General features: G+C 43.5%; 1 protein-coding gene across 2 annotated transcripts in view; it reads right to left on the bottom strand.

Annotated features, from left to right (window-relative positions):
- Positions 1–2: 2 nt before the first annotated feature.
- The window catches only part of si:ch211-51h4.2 (uncharacterized), a 75184-nt gene continuing 52869 nt past the window's right edge, over positions 3–22317 (bottom strand). Inside the window, exons 12-18 of one of the 2 annotated variants that reach the window (XM_060067014.1) lie at positions 22107–22259; positions 12315–12357; positions 8131–8245; positions 7125–7227; positions 5009–5078; positions 4330–4433; positions 3–2607 (exon numbers count right to left, since the gene is read on the bottom strand). In XM_060067014.1, the coding sequence (XP_059922997.1) occupies positions 2403–2607; positions 4330–4433; positions 5009–5078; positions 7125–7227; positions 8131–8245; positions 12315–12357; positions 22107–22259 (793 nt within the window). In that variant the 3' untranslated portion in view covers positions 3–2402. The remainder of the gene's footprint in view (positions 2608–4329; positions 4434–5008; positions 5079–7124; positions 7228–8130; positions 8246–12314; positions 12358–22106; positions 22260–22317) is intronic. The other variant, XM_060067015.1, reaches the window with a different exon arrangement.

Below are 22317 nucleotides of genomic sequence, written 5' to 3'. Positions count from 1 at the left end.
ACACACACACACACACGCACACGCACACGCACACACACACACACACACACACACACACACACACACACACACACACACACACACACACACATATGGATGCACACTCACACACATCGATTTAAAGTTCTGAAATTTGCCTGAGATAAAAAAAGAGGATGAGATGGAGTGGATGTAAAGGTGTGGACGACTTTAGGGAAGATGAGCTGCTATTGTAGAAGCCTGACACCTTGTGGACATTTGCAGTAATCTCATGTAAACTTGACTTCATTGCAATATTAAACTCCCATGGACAATCGGAGGCTGAGGTAATAAATGGACTGAACTGAACTGAACTGAACTGGAATCTTCATTTTACTTTCAGAGAATGGTGAGAATTGTTAATGGCGCCATCTTCATTTTCTGTTTCCGTGTCATACCATTAAATACATATTGTGCCAGAATACTATAAATACTAGGACCGGATTTAAGATGCCTTGAGAGTTGTTGTATTGCAACAATTTGAAAGAAACATAAATATACCATAACCTAGAAACGCGGTACCAGTTATTAAGTTACAGCCCCCCCCCCCAGGTTTGGAGAATGGCTGTTGGCTGAATTTGGTAGCAGAACAAAGATGCAAAACAAAGTCCTTGTTGACATTTAGTAAATAAACAATTGTAAATCAAAGTAAAATATCAAGCAACTTGACTCAAAGCGGAAAATATGAATTTAATCATTGAAAACAATGATTTGACAAAGTCTGATATCTGCTCATGGCTTCTGCGTTAGTGACATGATTAAAATACATACTCATTTCTGGGAACATAATAAATACTGACACATGTGAAAAAAAAGTGCTCCAAAGACAAACAGTGTAGAGCCGTCAGAGAAAGACCAAAAAAGTAAGAAGTGTAAAATAGATAAAGCTAAATTAGGACAAAATGATGTCCAGTGTTTTCTTTTTAAAGCTTTTAAGACAGCATTTATAAATGGTTTTGTTCAGCAAACTACAAACTATTATATTATTTAGTGAATAAATATATCTTTTCATTTGGCACTCAGTATGGTTCTGTGACTTGTGATTTAGAGCAAGTGTGTGCGGTTGTGTACCTTTGTGTGTCTATATTTGATATGAAATCAATCGATCAATGCTATCCTCCTATGCCTCACTCTTATTCACAACATGAATAACCACAGCTATTGGAGTTTGGTCGAACCAACGAAGAAAGAAAAACAGGAAGAAAGGAAGAAAGATACAAAAGAAGAAAACATAATGCTTGATTCATGAGATCTACTTTAAAACACAGCCAGACTTCTCAGCACATGCGTAGGTTACCTAAAAAACATTGAAGAAGTTGAAAGTGCCATCGGACATAAACCGAAACCTAGCATTGATGGGTGAAAAAGTAATTCTTCATTCAACACATCTTTTAGATGACATAATTCCACAAGGTCCAAGGGTATTTTGATAGCTATTATTGTCGACCTAAAAGAAAAAAATAGTGGTATTTTCCTAAGACAATGCCATTTGATCCTGTGTTTCATGTTTGAAATGGTTCTATAGGTTAAAGGTTGGGTATGGGATTTGCGAAACGCCAGCAGATTTTGAAAAAATACACAACTGAAATGGTCCTACCCCCTCCTTCAATGCTGACTCTGACTCCACCCATTCCAAGTACACGGACGCGCAGTCATGCAAGAGCACGAACACAGATGCGCGAGAGCGAGCCATTAGCTAGTTAGCTTCCTCCAGTAGCTACCGCAGGATAACAACAAACAGAAGCTTGGTCACGAGCTTTGAGTACGTGCACGAAGGGGTCATGCGCGGGGAGCGGGGGAGGGGGAGGGGAGTGCAGTACGACCGTTTGATTGACGTACTTACTGTCCAATGCCACTCGCTGGTTCTGGAAATCATTGGCTGGAGTTTTTCGAGCCCTGCCCGTTCCACAGATGAGTGACTTGTTTAATTTTCATGTCAGTACTTCTAACTCAGTGGCTGTAAGTGGGTTATGATAAGGATTTCAAGTAATTTCGCAAAAATTGCCAAAAAAGAGAATTCCATACCCAACCTTTAAGTAGTTATCCACAGGGATACTACATTCAGGGGTCTCGCTGAGGTAACACAGTCATTATCACCAAAGGAATAAAATGTCATGAACCAGTTTACTAATTAATAAAAGTTACATTCTCTGTGACAAATTTAGTCTGGGTTATGTTTCCATTCTCGCTAAAGTACTCGTTATTGGCTTTCATTCTGTGGACCAGCGCATTCTGCTGCAAGGGGAGTACTTACAAGACAACCCCTATTCGTGAAATGCTTTGTGCAATACTGTTTAAGGGATGGCGCCTGATGGTTTCTTTCAGGTTATGCTTGTTTGTCTTTGTCCATGGCGCCCACACATGTCCATCTCCATCTGCCACAGTCACAACGGAGAACTAGTATTGGCTGGTGTTAGTGGGCTACCGTTGGCAGCCATGAGTGGGCCGTGCTTGTAGATGTGAAGGCTCTCGGCCACCTCCATCAGGGTCAACAGGACGTCGTAACCGACGGCAAACAGGAAGTAGACAGGAAGCAACCAACTCAGGCTGAAGACCCGCCTGCTTACCGGCAGTGGAATGGAGAGGTGTCTGGAGGGATGGACAAAGAATAGAGGGATAATGTTAGAACATCGCGAGCGCTATTTAAAAATGCTAAACATGCAGTCAAACAATGGATTCTGGCTGAGTAAAACCAACCCACACATTTCTACAATTATCTGCAAAGCCAAATATTATTGCCTGAGGGCCAGCTGCGCCCGTTGGGCCGCTCGTTGCTGGCCCCTGTCATAGCGGATAAGATAATTTTTTAGCTTCCTTGTACATACAACATTAATGGAGATTATTACCACGATTTGAAATGAACAAATGCTGCCTAGAGGCAAGTTACATTACTCGATATGCAGTCTCAGCCTCTTGGTTCATGGAGACATTTCCTCAATGTCCCCATGCGACCCATGCTGAACGTACGGTAAATAGAGCTGGGGAAGCCTTTCAGATTCTAGAGAGACTCAATCCAGCACTATCATTGGCTGTCAGTTTTTCCCATTGATCTAGCCATAGCTTCGGAGCCACATGTATGAAACAGGTTTATTCAAATGTTTACATTCATACGTTTATTCAATCCGTCACTATAGCCGTTTTTTCACATTTGTTTCACCAAGGGTGTTTTCCTATGTGTACGTTGCCCGGTGTCCGGTCCGTAATTGGTCACGCTTACATGTCAATCATACCTTTTTCTGATAGGAAGGCGGTTCTTAACACAGTTAATCAATGCTGGGTCCCAGACTTTGCGGTTTGTTGAGCAGAGTGCTTTGGTTGTTTCCCACACAATATTAAAATAACATCGTTTTTAGTTAGAGTTAGTTAGTTTAGTTTTAGTTCCAATTTTCCTGGAATATGACACAGATATTTCTATGTCCAATATTGGAAGTTTTGGTTCATCCTCTTTGCTGAAGGATACGTTTTTTAATGCATGACATGCCTAGCATCTAGCATAACACTTGACTTAGATCAAAAAGAGAAATGTGAACTCAGAGAGACACTCAAAACCCAGGCTTGGAATAACTCAAAAATAAACTTTACCTTCTTGTCAACAAAAGGCTGTACAAACGTCAGGCAAACTGGCAGCGTATACACGAGGAAGACCCATTGGCTAACAAAGCAAAACGGAGAACTTAAATACACACAACACAGGTGAATCGAGCAAATCAACAAAGATGCATTTACCTAAATGAAAACAACTAACTGAAAACTGGTGAACATCGGCCCCCAATGACAAGACAAAAACCACAAAATTGTAGCCTGGCTCCGCCCGACTACGTTCTCCGCTAAATTTTGATTTCCCTTCAGTAGAACGTCTGGGTTTGCGGTATATTCACAGTTGTTTTTTCGTCCAAATTTTGCTGGTCCAATCAGCGAACAGAGGGAGTGGCTGAGAACAAAGACATTGAGGTTGTGCGCTAGTTTCAGTTTTAATCAAACGTTAGCGATTGGCTATGGCAGATCCAGAGTGGCACTGGGCAGATCCAATAGTTTTAAACTCCGACAGACACCCGCCTTCAAGTGAGTTAACGTTGGTCAATGGAGAGAGGCCGGACTCTCTGTGCAAATGAAATGAAGGACGAGAGTCTGGTAGGACCAGGCTAATGAACTTGGACATAAGTAGGATGAATCCAATGCATGCGGAAAAAATAATGGAACGCAAAAGCAATGCCTTTTCACAATAGTTCTGGAGCATTCCATTGAAAGTGAAAGAACCTCCGTCGTTACGAGAGGTTTAAGAACAGTGTCAGTGTAAGAATCTGCACTCACTGGAACCGGTGTGCCTTGGAGGCCTGTAGCATGGCGAAGACAAACAGCCCCACCTCGGTGTTGAGGAACAAAGACACCACCTTGTCCAGCATCACAATGAAACCCTGGGATTCACAAACAACGCACGGAGAAACTCACACACAATCACATGGACGTTGCTAGTTCTTGCAGCACACGTCATACGCCCCTATCAGCTGATGACTAAAGCTGTCCAATCAAACGCAGGTAAACCGATAGGCGGTCGATTTAAGACCTTCCATCTCAATCATAGTTAATTGTGCTGAGCTGAATTAGGCCCACAGCCAGCACAGCCACCCCAGCCTCTGCCTGCTTTGGTTCTGCTCTTTATTGTATGTAACCTATACGATGGGGTTGAGATATCGGATCTGGGGGATTGTATAGTGCTCCCTGTCAAATGATGGTATTCTGTATCTGACAACTGTATGTCATGCTTTAAATCTTACAGCTCACCAAAATGGCACCAAATGCAAATGCTAAAATGTTTTGCTACGTTTTTTATAATGTATTGATCACATAATGCTGCAAATTAGCCTATAATTTATTGTATTCAGGGTTAGTTTCCTCTCTTTGTGATGTTTTGACAGTGCTGCCCAATTTATAGCTAGTATGTCCAAGACGTGTTTCTCTAACCAGTTCTACACTCTATCAAGCAGCTTACCCTTGGATCGCAGGCCGAGATGACAAAGATGGTCCCAAACGCCAGCAATGACACGCACCCACTGGCAAGGCTGTGACACAGACAGAGAGAGACAGAGAGAACCAGAACGAGAGGAAGAGAAACAGAAAGAGATAGGGAGAGAGAGAATCAAAGAGAGCCACTTGTGTTCATCCATGAAACAAACTTAATTTTTGTCCCATGGAATCATTTGGAAATCCTCCGATTGTTTCTTTGGTGGTGGTGGTTGATGGTGGTGGATAGGGGGGTTGATGGTGGTAGAGTGGATGTGGATGGAGGTTTGGCTGTGGGGTTGGGTTGGTAAAGCAGGAGATCGGGGGCTGTGCGGACGTCTATCCTCTCCTTGTCTTTTATGTGAATGTGCAAATGACCAGAAACACAGCGGAGAGAATATAGATCAAATAAGTGAGATAGAAATAAAAAATGAGATAGAAAAGAGGGAGCACGGTAGAGCAGGAGAGAGAGAGAGAGAGAGAGAGAGAGAGAGAGAGAGAGAGAGAGAGAGAGAGAGAGAGAGAGAGAGAGAGAGAGAGAGAGAGAGAGAGAGAGAGAGAGAGAGAGAGAAATCCAGTGGTAAATAGCCTGTGAAATGACTGTGCGAGCTGGCTGCTGCTGGGAGCAGAATGAGAAGGGCCGGAGGAAATAGATGGCAGGCGGGCACTGCAGGACATAACACCAGCCCCTGTTAGCTTTTAGCAAACATACTTTGGCTCTTTTCCCCCCCTGTGGTATTATTGAGCATGGGAATTGAGCATTTGTAGGTCTTATATTCAACAACACCATTTCGGGCGGCTTCTTAGTGTGAGCAACCAAACTTATTCCATGGCTCTGTGTGTCCGGACACTAATGTTGTACTGGGTGTTATTTTCTTTCTCTTTGAAGCTGGCTGGATGCCATGTGTATGATGTTTAGGGGAACCACAAAATAACACAAAAGGTAGGTATATACAAGTGTGTCTGTGTGCCACTGGCCGGTGTTGTGCTGCCACAACACACTGCTCAATCTACGACCAGCAGAACCTATGAATCTGTAGCCGGCTCCCGAGACAAATGTGCACGTCAGCCTTTAGTAATAGTTCCAAGTGCTCTGGGGGGCGGTGAAATATACAGACGTATACTTTATAGAAATCTGGTGTTGCAAGTAAGAAGACACAAGGTGCTAGTGTCGGCCTTAAGTTTCTTAAGAACAAAAGACTACAATGCCATCGGTGTAGCCAGTAATAGCTGTCACGCTCGCGTATTGATAATGCTGTGGTCTCATAGAATCTAGAGTACACTCATCTAGTGATAATGCTGTGGTCTCATATAATCTACAGTACACTCATCTAGTGATAATGCTGTGGTCTCATATAATCTACAGTACACTCATCTAGTGATAATGCTGTGGTTATATCTATTCTACAGTACACTCATCTAGTGATGATGCTGTAGTCTCATATAATCTACAGTACACTCATCTAGTGATAATGTTGTAGTTTCATAGAATCTACAGTAATCTCATCTAGCGATAATGCTGTATTCTCCCATAATCTACAGTACACTCATCTAGTGATGATGCTGTAGTCTCATATAATCTACAGTACACTCATCTAGTGATAATGCTGTAGTTTCATAGAATCTACAGTAATCTCATCTCGCGATAATGCTGTATTCTCCCATAATCTACAGTACACTCATCTAGTGATAATGCTGTGTTCATATCGATTATATAGTACACTTATCTAGTGATAATGCAGCGGTCATATCAATTCCACAGTACACTCATCTGATCTGATACACTATTAACTTAATGTAAATAATTATCGCATCTACTGAAAACAAATGTAATCTAAGCAATCTAACCTCAGCTACATTAACCTTCTTTGAACAATGTAAACTAATCAAGAGTAAACTAATTGCATGTATGTACACACATGTCAATTAATGTTATCTATAATTCTAGTCTAATCTAAACTAGCATAAAATGTCTCAATCCAATCTAATGTAATCACAACCAATTTGAACAAATCCGATCTAATCGAGTCTAATCTGATCCAAACAAAATTAGTCTACGCTCATTGTATGGAGCGTAGGAAGGTGATATAGGGTGGCTGGTTCACCTCTTGGCTGAGAAGACATGCAGCCTGGTGGAAAAGCGCCGCTCCCAGGCCTTCGATAAGACCTCCAGTCTGTCCGTCCAAAAGGAGCTCACCAGGCCATCAACTGCACGGTAAATCAGACATTTACATCATTCGGTACAGTCATTAAATAAGCCTACCATGAAAAAACTCTGAAGCAACTGCTGTGTTTGTTCATTCATACGTTCAGAGTTTGTTAGAGGGATAGTGAAGCCAAAACGGTTTATTTAATTTTTTTCTGTTTGAACATGGTAATTTGTCTTAATTTTTAACATAGTCATCTATGCCATTTTGTCACTGTTGGTAAAAGACAATGACAGTAATTTAGAGGAAACAGGCGTAAAATCCTTGTTTTTGTCAGTATCTGCCAACCAGTTTGAATGTTCTACTCCAAACTAAAGCATTGTTCATGAAGGGCCAACGACGTTGAGGTTTGTGTGTTTCTGTGGAGCTCCTTATAGGCAGCAGTTGATGCCGATGGCCGTGAGCGGGTAAAGCCTCTCTGATACGCTGACAAAGCATAACGGCAAATGTCAGATCCATCACTGATAACCAAGATACTAGCTTGTAAGCAGTGGCACAGACTCATGGACACATACTGTCACTCAAACTAAAACCCATTTCATACTATTGGAAATCTATGATTAAGTAAAGTATTCTTAAAGAGCCATTGAACCCACGGTTTCTGCTAGAGTTCAAACACAGATTTTAAATAATGTGTTTTGGGTGGAAAGTTGTCATAAAAATTTTCTCCAAATTGTGGACTTATTTCAGTAATAGTGATAAAATGGCATAGATTTCTATGTTGACGACCATATAAGACAAATTATCAAGCTTAAAACAACGATTTTGGGTTCATTGGCTCTTTAAGTTCATGCATACTCCAATTATTTTCCCTCTTTGAAGTATTTGACCTGTGTGCATGGATGGATGGATGAGAGATAGACAGACAGACAGACAGACAGCGCCCAAGGGAGGTGAAGCCTACTAGTGTGTTTCATGGCAGAGCCCATCACGAGGAAAGAGACTGTGATGCTGATGGCGATGAAGATCTGGATCAGTTCTGACACCCAGCAGTAGGCCTTGTGTTGTTCCCTGATGATCTACAGAGTGATAGAGAGAGACAGCGAGACAGGGACGGAGAATGAGACAGTGAAAGACAGAGTCGGATGGAGACATAGAGAGGGAGGGATTGACAATTTCAGTTTAAACTCGTACAATTTCTTAAAGGTGACATGTTATACCAGCAGGTGTGAGTGTGATTGGCCGTTACAAACCGTTTTGAAAAGCTGCCTCTTCTGACATCACAGGTGGCTAGCCCACCGAGATGTATGACAAATAAGTGAGCAACGTTTGCTACAGTCCACTGGGAAGGCTGGTAGACTGATCTACCCAGCACACATCTAGGTGTACACACCAACTTGTGATGTCAGAGAAGCAGATTTTCGAAACGGCTTGTCACGGCCAATTACACTCACATCTGGTGGCATAATATGTCACCTTTAAAAAAAGCAACAACAACAACACCACCCTGTAGCGCAATCACTTTTTAGCTGTGTGGGATGAAATGGCCACTTTGAAGAAGTTACCAGTTTCACATTGTAGAAGGTCACCTCCAGCAAGAAAACATGTTTATATTTCCAGGCAACAGGATTCTCCCGCTGCGGTCAGGGAAAAATAGAGCCACGGACCGGGGAAGCCATGAGCGGTGAATGAGATTCGAAGGGAGTAAGGGCGAGGTGGGCAGGCTGTCCCTTTTCCCTGGCTAGGAGTTAATAAAAGGAGGTTCCTTCTTTTAACGTGATTTATTGAGCCTCGTAAATCTGGGGAGCGCCCTCCAACAGCTTGGTCCTCTCCAGATTTATAGTCCACAACGTGTCACACGGGATGGAGCGTTCGTGGGATAAGCCAACTTTGAAACACACACAAAAAAAGCAATAATAATGGTAGGAAAAAAAAGGTGGTTCTATTCAATATTTTTTGGGGGACATTTAAATCAGCCCATTAAAGGCAAGGATCTGCAAACAATAATATCATTATCATTAGTAAGCAGGTTGAAGCGTTAATGTTAGATGATGTTCGTATGTTGAGAGTGTCCAATAGGATATTAGAACAGCACAAATAATACATAAATTCCCACTAGGGGATGCTAAAGAGCTACACATCTATTTTGACTGATGGACTGGCCTGCAGGTATACCGTACTCAAGTATTCAGATCCAAACAGTTGTACAGTAGTAGATAACAACTTGGGTCCTGATCCTCTGTTGCAATATTTAATGTATTCTTCAGCTGTTGTTGTTTGTGAATCTCGCCTACTGTAAATATCTAATTCTCTCTGTTCAATTTCTCTATCCTCGAATTCTAAATATTTCTTATTCACACGCACACGCACACACACACACACACACACACACACACACACACACACACACACACACACACACACACACACACACACACACGATTACTTTGACACAGGAGAGAACCTATTGGCACTAGCGTCCAACTTAGCGCTGTTGTACAATAAACTGTAGCCAAATGTCCCACTGGTTACTTTGCATTTTCAGTAGGTATAACGTGCAGCCGTTTAATACACCATAATCCCTATAACACTCTAAAGGCTCTGCCATTGCCAGATGGATTCTCGGCACGTGATACATAATTTCCATCTTGTAATGAGAACATATAAATCTGCAATGAGTATAATCATGCTTGCTTGCGTCCGTTTTTCTTTTGTTTCACACATGGATTGTGTCATACACACACAAACAAGCCAGCCATTGAATCACATCTATGGCGCGCACGTTGGATCGTTCTCTGGCAAAGGGTTGTGTTTGCCGGCGTTGTCCATGCCTGGCAGCCTCAGCTAATTGCTACACGTCGTTATCAACAGGGGAGCGGTTAGCAGGGTGAACCTTCTCTCTTCCTTTGTAGTTGAAAGCAACACAGGCTGACCAGCCGCTCAGCACAGCTTCCCACCCGACTTCCACTCACACAGCGTTCCTCACACTCTCACTGCATCTCGCAGCGAGCGTGTACACACACACACACACGCACACACAGACACGCACACACACACACACACACACACACACACACACACACAGGAACAGACACAGGCACACACACACACACACACAGGCGCACACACACACACAGGCACACACACACACAGGCAGAACTAAAGAGCCAAGCAAAGTATGCTGCCTAGTCTGTGTCGGACGTGTAGCCGCGTGGAAATGCCAAATGGCCCTAAGTGTTCAGTGTGGAGCCAGATTAGATTCAATGAGTGCCTTTCAGAGCAAAAGGGCAATCTCCTGACTCTAGGAGACAAGTGCTCGCACACAGGTCTAATTAGATGAGCCGAAGCAGCTTGACCATTATGGCATCTGTAATCACCCCTTGGTCAAGGTGGTGTGCTTTAAAAAAATATGTTAAGCAGTTGTTATGCATTGCAGGACATTTTACCTGCTGTTCTAAATTACTGCATGACCGACTGTTTCTTATCTTGGGCTTGACTGACACAACCTCGTTCTGCACTATGCAAACATCGACACAATTTCCTGTTAAGCCAGCATTGGTTTAGCCTCGGCCATTACAAACAGCCTTCAGCATTGAGTACGGTGCTGCCTAAATGTACTTTATATTTGGTTGAAAAAACAAACACGTATAGGGCAAGCTCAAAGACAGATGACAGATAAACAAGTCTGCTGTCATAGTATATTTCAGAACAGCAATATGGTGACTTCACCATAACATACATGCACATGGGCTTTTACATTCTTTGCAGAGTTCAGTTTGATCAGTCAAATTGGATGCACTGAATGAAAGCATGTCTTTCTCAGATCAGATGCCGGAGGTAAGCCGAAAAGCCCAGCCGTGGGCCAAATAGACCACCATTTATTTATTTAACTTATTTCACCTTTATTTATACAGGTTCAATCTTATTTAGGCTAAAGCACTTACTTTCCAAGAGGGACCTGCATCACACACTACTTACAATATCCTTAGTGAGAGTGCTGCTCTTTTCAGCTCACCTCTAACGAGCAAAAAGAGAAATAACATCCCAGAGACATTCCCATCAGGGTTTAGTTCCAACAACCGTTTACTGGTCTTCCTATTTCTATATGTTGCCATTATTATTGGATTCATCAACATTTATCAAGACCGTAGTTTAACCAAAGGGCCATATCCGAATTCTGCTGTTCCGCCCTTAAAGAAAACAAAAAAGCCTTAAAGTTGACAGGTTGACTGCCTAGTCTGTTCCTGACATTTAAGATGTAAGGGTCCTTCCACTTGTTCATAAATCTCTTAATGGATAAGAACACTTTCACACATCAGACCCTCTGCCTCTTCATGCCAAGAATATCGCTTCCTTCCTTTGTTGCCAGGCTTTTAAACGTCTACACAGCTTACCCCGTTGGAATGGTTAAACGGAAGAGAGAGATGAGGTGGTTTTTCCCTGTGAAGGTGAGGAGTTAGTGTTTGAATGTTGCTGTGACGGTGTGCGCGTTGATGTTCATTGCTTCGATTCTTGGATGTTTTGCACTCTCCACTGCCGCCAGACAGCTGTGACAGCCGGCAAACGGGGGACAAAAAGAATCCCACTCTGTGCGACTTCTCGGTGATCACGCTGTCGTTCCTTTCATGCGTGAGGGTCGTGTAAAGAGCCACTTCTGTTGTTTGCCTCCATTACATTGACAGTCTCGTGATCACATCTAACAGTTGATTTAGGGAGTTTTGGGGGTTTTCCCACGCATTTCCACCCGCTCCGTTCTCTGCACTCTTGTTCAGCTCACCTTTGTGTTCCCTGTGGACAATACGTGCCATTACATTCATGGAGATGTGCTGTCGCTTTTCGTTTGCTACGTTAGCAGAAGAATGGATTGGATTCTGCTGATTCGGCGACTTCTTTGAATATACACCTTGACCCATAAGGGTTGGAAGACTGCTCACCTGCAAGGCAAAGCCGGGAATGGGAGCCTATATGATGCCTTCTTTAACATCTGGTGGACTAGAAGGGATTATCCTAACGCAGCATCTGTATTTTACAGTAAAACTGTGCGTGCAAGTGTTTGAAAGCATGGATGGGATGCCTGGGAAGTAGTATTGTATATGATATTATGACATGTTATAATATAGTGTAAGTGTGCATACGGCGCAATCTTACTTTAGTCAGGGGAATCGTTGCAATTTCTCCTGCATTTTCAGACCTATCGGGAAAAAAGACAAGCAAAAGGGTTAGATCCATTTAAACGCTTGAATCCTGGTGTGAATGCACCAGGCCGACAATGATATCCGAAATACACTGGTAGTTTAATCATTGGCAGGGGCTTTGCTATGGAGACCATGGGAAGCGACAGGATTGTGGATGTATTTCCCCGTGGTGTGCCCAGAGTTCAGCATTGTTTGCAGCACGCCACTGTCGCCCTTTGCTGCTGTGTTTGTCACAGGATCACCAGGCTGCTATATGAGGGAACGCCCGGGCAACACTGCTACACTCTCTCACTCTTCACAACAAGGGTCAGGGTGTTTGTGATAAATGTTATGAAAAACACACACACTCATGACCACACTTGTGCACACCGCCACACACTTGTGCACTCATGCCCACACACATACACACGCATGCACAATAGACATAAACACAAACAGTACTGCACACTCTCATGGCCGCCACACACACACTCTCATGTATACTCTCCTATCCGCTTGCTTTTATTTGTGCTCTGACATTTCCACCCTGTACTGAGCAGCAGTGATAGTGTTTGTCTGTCCTCATGTTCCTCTTTCTCTGTCCTAGTTTCACTCGCTTCCTCTCGCCTAATCATGTGAATACCACATCTCTTACTCGATCACACTCGCAAGCATGCACTCCCTCACGCACTCACGCGCACACACACACACACATACACAAACACACACACACACACACACACACACACACACACTAACACAAACATGCACACGCACAAACACACACACAGCCACACACACACACACACACACAACGGGTGGCTTGGGCCAACCGGATATCTTTTTCTGGTGATTAAAAACGTTCCCGTCCAGCTTCACATCTCTTCATAAGACAAACAACAAGGATCAAACGCAGTGTAACTGCAATATGGAGTGGCTGTGGACAGATGATCATACAAGCTGCCAAACAGCACGTAAACTAGCTGCATTTTTTTAATCATTAACTTCAATAATATTCATCTTACAATAATAGATCGATCAAAGAAGGATATTAGCTTAGGGCGAACATGGAACGAGGGTTAATCATATACTAGTAGTGGTTTTGTTGTTACGTTATTGTTTTGGTTGCACTCTGGTATTTTTCCTGGTTGGTTCGTCTTGCAGTTGAACTGAACTTGCAGTTGAACTGAACTGTTGAACCATCCCGACCAGTCAAGGTGTAACCGATAGGCTCAGTCGTTGAATAAATTCCAATAAATGCAAAATGAGGCTTGCGCAGGAAGGAACCGCAGACTACAAACTACAGAATTATTTTCCTATTGACCTCATTAGTATACAATGTTGTCATACACACAGTGGTGGGGGACAGTCTCTGGTAACGAGCCGGGGCACTCTGTCACCCAAGGGAGATGACATTGCATCTATTCTTGTCGTTATTGGAAACACTATTAGTTTTGGGTAATTTTTTTCAAATGATTCTGTCCCTGCAGATGCATGCTGCTTCCCCCCTTAATAGGCTCCTTGTTGTTCCCTCTAAAAATATATCCACTTTCTATTTCTGTCACTGTTGTTGATTGATGTGGTCCTTTTTAACAGCTCAGGCACGATGACAGTGTCCAGCCCTCACTAGGTACCAGCTGTGCTGTTTGGACAACAATATGACTCTAAGCTTACACTTAGATATGAACTCATGACCCGCATTGGTTTCATATTTTATTATTATTATTATTATTTTCATTATCATTTTCTGGACACCTGAAAGCAACATTGGGGATAAACTAACTCTGACAGTGGGTTTCATTACATTCAAGTCTTTAGTCTAGCCCTAACTCAGATAACCAAAAGAGCAGTAAGACATAGACAAAATATATATATATATATATATATATATATATATACATATATATATATAGGCCCTTTGACCCATGGAGCGAATATAGAGTACTTTGTATCAGTCAACTTAACTCAAAGCAGCCAATCGACTGCTGCTGTTCGTCTTTTATCCAGACGTGTTATGTGTCTCCATTAGGCTTGAGACATCATGTCAGATATGGATTTGACCAACGCTGCAGAGAGAGATCAACAATACCAAAAGGAGCACTCTATCCTGTTCAATGCTTGAACACCACAGGCCACCAAAGGGAGATAGAACCTTCTTTTCACACTTCACACTTTTGTTGGTATAACGTCATTAACATTGGCTTGAATCCTGAAGGACTTTTTTTTTTTTAATGTTTTTTTTTTTTTTTTCAAGTGCTGCATGCACCCGAATCCTTTTCTTTTTGTCGTTCAGATTTTCTCTCAATGTATTCCCCTTGCCTCTGGCTCCTGCCCAGGAACTGTCCAGCACCTGGCATTGCAAAGGGCTTCCAGGGCCGATGAGAAAAACGCTACAACGGTGGTGGATAACTGATTGTAGTTAACATCTATCAGACCTTGTGTTTACACAAGGGTGACTGTAGTACAGTTTAAGGTTACATTCATTTATTATTTATCCTTAACGGCTGGTACTGTTGTTAAATAAAGCGGAATTGGACAATATTCCCACTTAACACTGCTACTTACGAGCGCCTGGTCCTACCAGACTCTCGTACTTCATTTCATTTGCACAGAGAGTCTGGACCTAGTCAATTGACAAACGTTAACTCACTTGAAGGCGGGTGACTGTTGAAGTTTAAATCTATTGGATGTGCCCAGTGCCACTCTGGATCTGCCATAACCAATCGCTAACGTTTGGCCGGGAATCACGTTGCGCGCAAGCTGTAAACAAACCAAAGACCGTGCGTGAAGACGTCCGTCAACGACGGGCTGACTTTATCGTCATTGTTCTCAGACACTCCCTCTGTTCGCTGATTGGCGCAGAAAATTTGAGCCAGGCTAACTACTTACATTACTGTAAATAACCGAAAAAATACCTTAAAATCATTGTTATCAAAAAGCATTGAAAATAAAAATCCTGTCAATATTAAAATAACATTTTTAGAAGAAGTATAAACACCCTGTTTATAAAGAATGGGTTGTTCAAAGATGATTGCATCTTTGAACAACCTATACATGCTACTCATGATTACATGAGTGGCAGTAAATTAACTGTGTGTGTGTGTTTACAAACATACCTGGATGGATATACACTTCACACATTTCTATCCTGAGCCGGAGTACTTTCAAAGCTACTCTACTGAAATGTTAAACCAGTGTATATGGAGTCTCAAGTTAATGTGGCACAGAGGGGCGCTGAAAAGAAAGAAAGAGAGAGAGGACGACCGAAAGACAGAAACAGAGGAAGAGAGAGAGAGAAAATCCATGTGGTCTTAAGCAGAGGGATGTAAATCCTCCCCGATCGCTCGGAGACGATGGGTAAAGCCCCACCACTCGGGAGCATCGCACCACACAGAGATGGTGAGGGGAGAGGGTGGGGGAGGGGGTTAAGGAGCAGTGGGAGAGAGGGTGGATGAGGGGGTTACAGAACAGTGGCGGGGTACAGAGGGAGGATGATGGGGTACAGAGGGGGGATGAGGGGGTACAGAACCGTTGTGAGGGAGAGAGGGGGGAGGAGGGGGTACAGAACCGTTGTGAGGGAGAGAGGGGGGAGGAGGGGGTACAGAACCGTTGTGAGGGAGAGAGGGGGGATGAGGGGGTACAGAACGGTGGCGGGCAGAGAGGGGGGAGGAGGGGGTACAGAACCGTTGTGAGGGAGAGAGGGGGGATGAGGGGGTACAGAACGGTGGCGGGCAGAGAGGGAGGAGGAGGACCACAACGGCAACGTGCAGGAAGAGGGAACGGGAAAAGAGTTCTGAGCGGAAGATCAAAGACAGCAGGAGCCGATAGGCTGATAGATTCATACATCAATTAGAGTGATCATCAGGCAGGAGAACGGACGCCGAACGACAGACACTCACACAGACGGACAGACTAGTAGTGGAGAGTGATGGGTGGGACCAAAACAAGTGTAGAACCGGTGAGCGACGGGTGTCACGGTGTAAAGAAAATAGCATGACATTTGTATAAGATGTTTAAATATGCAAGTAAAAATAATCATATTTGTGTTTTCTGTCATCAAGTCAGTACACAGGGCTGATTTTAAAACAAGTTTAAACACATAGCAGTTCTGTGTGAATCTACTCTTGGAATCGCTCAGTATAATCCATACTATGGTTCCCTCACTCCTCCTTCTCAGAAGTCCTGATGCAATGCCAAGAAAAAGTGAATCATACACGACTCAAGGGTGGGCCTGCTTTTTGTGCAGGGAAGGTAAAACAAGATCCGCACACTGGGTAGGTTGTGAAAAACCCTGACATCTGAGCCCTTTGGAGACACCTTGCTGTGTGTACGGTGCCGTTCATGTGGGTCACGGTACCCGGTCTACCCGGCATCGTCGACGATCCACACACGTGTCCTCGCCGTGTCAGAGATGCGCCGCCGGAGTCGTAGAGAATTATGTTTGAAATCAAACTGCATTTTAGACAGCCTTTCTTTTTTTGAATGAGAAAACAGCTGATGCATTGAATCGGTGCATCAGCGACCGTGTGAAGTGAAACTACCAAGAGACGTCAGTCCGGAAGAGACCTAGCCAACTTGATTAATCTTGATCTAGCTTTTTTATAAATATTAGACATAAAATCCCGCTATTCTATTGAAATAAATATATATAAATACAGTATTGTTACACATACAGTCATACGCACAGCCATTTGTAAGAAGGGCAAACATTGAGTTACACATTGAGGGAAACCAATTAGGTGAGGGGGAGGGTACAGGAACACCAGGCCGTCACTAACCCTGGCAGGGATAAGATGGAACGCTAAAAAGGGCCCCGTGCATCACCTCAGCCGAGCATCCACCCTGGCATTTATATTGTTCCTGTAAATCCAATACTTACCTCTTCGCCCTGCATCCGGCTGTGATTGCTCGTTTAGCCGAATGAGTCACAAATACACAGAAAAAGGACGCAGTGCTGAACCGCATTGCTGCCTACAGCAACGCTCGTCTCAAACCGATTGAAATTGAATTACAAGGCTGCAGATACATGACTGTCGGTTGAGTGTCACGTTGTACAGCCGTGGTCAACCTATGATGAGCGGTGACGCCAAAACATGGCACAAGTGGTAGTCAGGTTCATCACGATTGAAATGCGAATGAATGTCAACAAAAACAAATATAACGGTACAATTTTGAATCGAATTAAGTTTGAAGAACTGTACTGAAGTGCACAAATAAACACCAACGATGCAACCAATGTTGCATTTAACAAATTCCTCATATCTGAAATCAGAGTCTAAGCAAGTCTTTCAGGCTTGGTAAGTGAGGCCACATGCTTTGTCCACAAGGCACTCATATTATTAGGTTTCCTTAGTAGGTCAGATTTGGCAGCAACACCAAATAATAACAGACAAAATCTGTTTAGCCAGCTGTTGTTTCAATGAATGAATTTCAAATGCGTTTCCCTTTTGAACATCTCTAACCAATAAATGAAAGACCAGTTTGGCAGCATGACAGAACCTGACAAAGGGCTGTGTGAACACTAACTGGACCAAATACTAAATTGACCACAGTAGAGCAGCTTTGATCCTCAATTGGACCAAATCAAATCCCACTACTGGCGTGGAAATGGCACAACAGGAATAGAAAGCAAGGGACTGTATTTATCTTAAAGGAGAATTTGTGACAGATTTGAAAAATAAAAAAAATAGTTAATGTTCCTAAATAACTAGATAGTCAGCTGAAAAGTCCAGAGACTACAGCATTAGACATGGGTTAAAGTCTATAAGCACCAAGATTATTTATTTTTATAATGTGTATTTTTTGACAGTTTTGCCATATTTATGCTATTTTTGATGTTTTTGCATTTTTTGACTCTTATTAATAATAGATCACCTCTTACATATTCGTTGCTTGCCATGTCACAAGGAATTTCACTGTTCGGTTCCCTGGGTCATACTGTGCACAGAACAACTTTGACTTTGACATACATATTTTAGAAATTGCATACAGAATTGCCTTTTACCTTTATGCATTTTTGACATTGAACATGTTTGAACAAGAGTGTAGAGGCCGACTTGGACCTGGCTGATTACTTCCATTAATGGATTTTTTTCTAACCCTCGCAGGACAGGTTTTCTAATCACCTGTTTCTTATCATTAACTTGTAATATCTCTCATTTATTCCCATACCACGCTTTTAAAAGGCTCTCAACCATCGGCCATTTAAATGCCCTAGAAACGATAGGACAGCTAATGTAGCCATCATTTACTAAAGGGTGACCATAGGATTTGTTTGTAAGAATCCTTTTGCCCGTAGTGATATGAGAGAATTGTTCCCCTAAGGCCTACCCCTACCTCTACCGCAGCTCTGATGGGGGCTTGTCTGTGAGCTGCAGGTCATATGTTTCTCTCAATGGACAATTCTTCACAGAGGTGTCATCATAGGACAAACATTACTTTACCACCATGCACTTATTACACAGCCGTCACAGCAGGGAACACACCACTACAAGGCCCGCTGGGTAGGTTGGCGGGAGTTTGATGCATTTGTGTCCGAGCACCAGCAATGTGTTATCCTCACTGTATAAAAAGAGAAGACCCGTAATTACTGTTGATGAGTGACAACTGGGTTTGTCCTACGATGATGCCTCAGTGAAAAGGGTCTTTTGTGTCAAGTGATGATCAACTAACTATAGGCAGGCCAGACCACCGCAAACTGCCCCGAATCCCGAATGGATGGCCAATCCCCTGGTTCCAGGCTCTACAATGAACGCTCTTCAATCCATTAGCTACTAAATAAATCAAACCCTGATATGCAAATACTCTGAAGCTGTCAAGGATACAGGAAAAAGAGACACGGAGGCTTCGCTCTCAGCCCCTGCCGTTACATCATCATCAAGTTCGTGTTTGTCCCGCTCCTCTTTTTCCCATTCTCTCTTCGCACCAGAACAGGGGGGGATGGGGTAGAAGTACAGCGCGTCTTTTGAATATAAAGGCCAGGAGACGTGGGAATTAAGGCGGCCTCACGCACGTCAGAGGCCAATTGAGTAGCGGACAGACCCCTTTGTTCCCCCTCCGGTTTCTGTTTATTCTGAAGGCTCGCTTTAATGTTTCACTAGGGGGCACTCTTGGACTTTGAGAAAAATCTAACAGTATCTCCCCCCCCCCCCCTCCCAACCCCACCGACACCACTGCCGCCTGGTGAGAAGCGTGGAGACAGAGGGGGGAGATAGGGAGTTGGCGTAGGAGGCTTACGCTGTCGCCCCGGCCGTGCGGAGAGAAACGACAAACCCGACTCTTTAATAAAAAAATAAAGAGGAGAGAGAGAGAGAGTGAGATACGAACAATGAGCACTGGCGGGTACAGGGGAGAAAAGAGCGAGACGGTGCGACTGAGAAAGAGCAGACGAAAAAAAAAAAAAAACCCGCAATAAAACATAGAAAAAAGAAAATTAGGCCAGGCATCAAAATGAGAAACGGTTTGTTCTGCAAATCAAAGGAATGAAGAGGGGGGGGAGGGGGGGATATATCACTAGCGAGGAGCAGGGCGGTTGGGGCAGTGTGTTTGCTGCGGTGAATTCTAAGGAGGCCGTGGGCACGATCCCGGGCTCCTCATCGTTTGGGGTTGTGGTTGGGGTGGTGCTGATGAGAACGGGGGTTGCGGGGTGGGCTGCTTCTGCATTGTGCATGCTGACATATGGACAGCTGATATATTATCCCCCCCCCCCCCCACACCCCACCCCCACCACCCCAGATAAAATAAAGCAAACCCATGTCATTTTGGTTGACATGAGGCTAAACTGGGGGCAGGGCATTGCTGTCGAGGAAAACCTTGCCGTTTCTGATGGTGAGTTGGACTCTCGGAATACAAATGGGAGGAACAGGGTGAATGGATGAATAAGTATCGTATCGTGGTCTGGTGCCACCCCGTTCATGTTCTTCTAAGGGGGTTACCCTAACCCATGAGCCTCATTTTCAATGGTCAAACTGAAGAATGGCAGAGAAGACAGAGTGTGACGGGTGCAGCCGTCTACCTCCATCTACGTTGTGACATAGTGCACACACACACACACACACACACACACACACACACACACACACACACACACACACACACACACACACACACACACACACACACACACACACACACACACACACACACACACACACACACACACACACACACACAACTTACGCCTGTGGCCTTATGCCTTGAACAAACAGTGCTAAATTATTGATGCTAAAAACTGCAGGCATGCATATCACTATGCTCCTCTCTGTACACTTGTGCGGTTTGCCTGCACAGCTTGTAGATGCATCTGCATGCATGAGTGACTTTAATGCCAAAGGAGAATCCAGACTTATGGTGACTTGCTTAACATTTAGCTGAGAAAAACCTCAACTGCGGTTGCTATGCTCTCGCCAGCTTTGTGAGAAGAGCCACTCGGTCATACCAAGTGGTTTGAATTTCAAATAAGGCAGTCTAGGGAACCCCCTATATCCCTATTATTCTATCTTCATGATCATAACCATCTTATAAAATACTATCTGTATCTATATATTAATGATTATATATATATATTTATATAAATATATCAGTGATATATATTAATGATATACTGTGCATATATTTTTATATATATATACACACGAACACATATTTTATGCATATATATTTACATATATATATTTTTCAGGTATCTTCAATTTGTTTTACACTTATTTATAGTCCTTGCAAAAGCCATTGGTTTTGTAAAATGACTTAAGATTTTTCTAGTAACTGCTAGTTAAGTGGGCATACATGTGGACATAGGCAGTACAAATAAGATACCAGAAAAGTGAAAATAAGCCGTAGCTGTAATTCTCAGATAAACTGTTGGATATGTATCTGTTGTAAACAAGAAAATCCTAAATATTTAGTAAAGTGTAGATGTCACTGGCAGAGTCGGGAAGGAAGGGAGGGGGGAGAGGGAGACAGAGAGAGAGAGAGAGAGAGAGAGAGAGAGAGAGAGAGAGAGAGAGAGAGAGAGAGAGAGAGAGAGAGAGAGAGAGAGAGAGAGAGAGAGAGAGAGAGAGAGAGAGAGAGAGAGAGAGAGAGACAGAGACAAAGACAGAGTGAAGAGAGAGAGAGAGAGAGAGAGAGAGAGAGAGAGAGAGAGAGAGAGAGAGAGAGAGAGAGAGAGGGAGAGAGAGAGAAGAGAAGAGGGGGGGAGAGAGAGAGTGAGAGAGACAGAGACAAAGACAGAGTGAAGAAAGAGAAAGAGACAGAGAGAGAGAGAGAGAGAGAGAGAGAGATAGAGAGAGAGATGGACAGACAGACAGACAGACAGACAGACTGACAAAGAGAAAGAGAGCGAGAGCGAGAGCGAGAGAGAGAGAGAGAGAGAGAGAGAGAGAGAGAGAGAGAGAGAGAGAGGAGACAGAGATATAGAGAGTGTGGCTAAAACGAAAAGAAGGTGGAGGAAACTCATTTAGTTTTCTGATAAGTTCAAACAGCAGACAAAGCAAGTAAAGCCCTAGGAGGACTACCAGTTTTTCTTCTTAGTTCTTACATCTTCCGTTCCCCTCTGTGTTTGTCCCTCTAGGGCTCCCCTACCAGATCCAAAAGAAACAACAACAACGAAAAACACACACACACACACACACACACACACACACACACACACACACACACACACACACACACACACACACACACACACACACACACACACACACACACACACACACACACACACACAAAGACAAGCACAAAAAAGAGAGTCAAACCGATTTGAACTCACGCCTCGAGCGAAATGTAGGAATACTCCGGAGGTGGAGGTGAGAAGGGGGTGACGTTTCCGCCGCGGCTGGCGTTGGAGCGCTGTGCCGCACCGCCCGCCACTGAGCCCTGCGAGGAGGTGGTCTGGGGCACTATCTCCAGGATGGCCCAACACCTACGCCACAGAGAGATGGAGGAGAAAGCACATCCAACAAGATGTAGTCAGAAGAACA

Source organism: Gadus macrocephalus, chromosome 12 (genome assembly GCF_031168955.1).
Source record: "Gadus macrocephalus chromosome 12, ASM3116895v1".
In the NCBI taxonomy this organism is placed as follows: Eukaryota; Metazoa; Chordata; class Actinopteri; order Gadiformes; family Gadidae; genus Gadus; species Gadus macrocephalus.
Note: the sequence above shows the minus strand (reverse complement) of the source record. Positions and strands in the feature narration are given on the sequence as shown.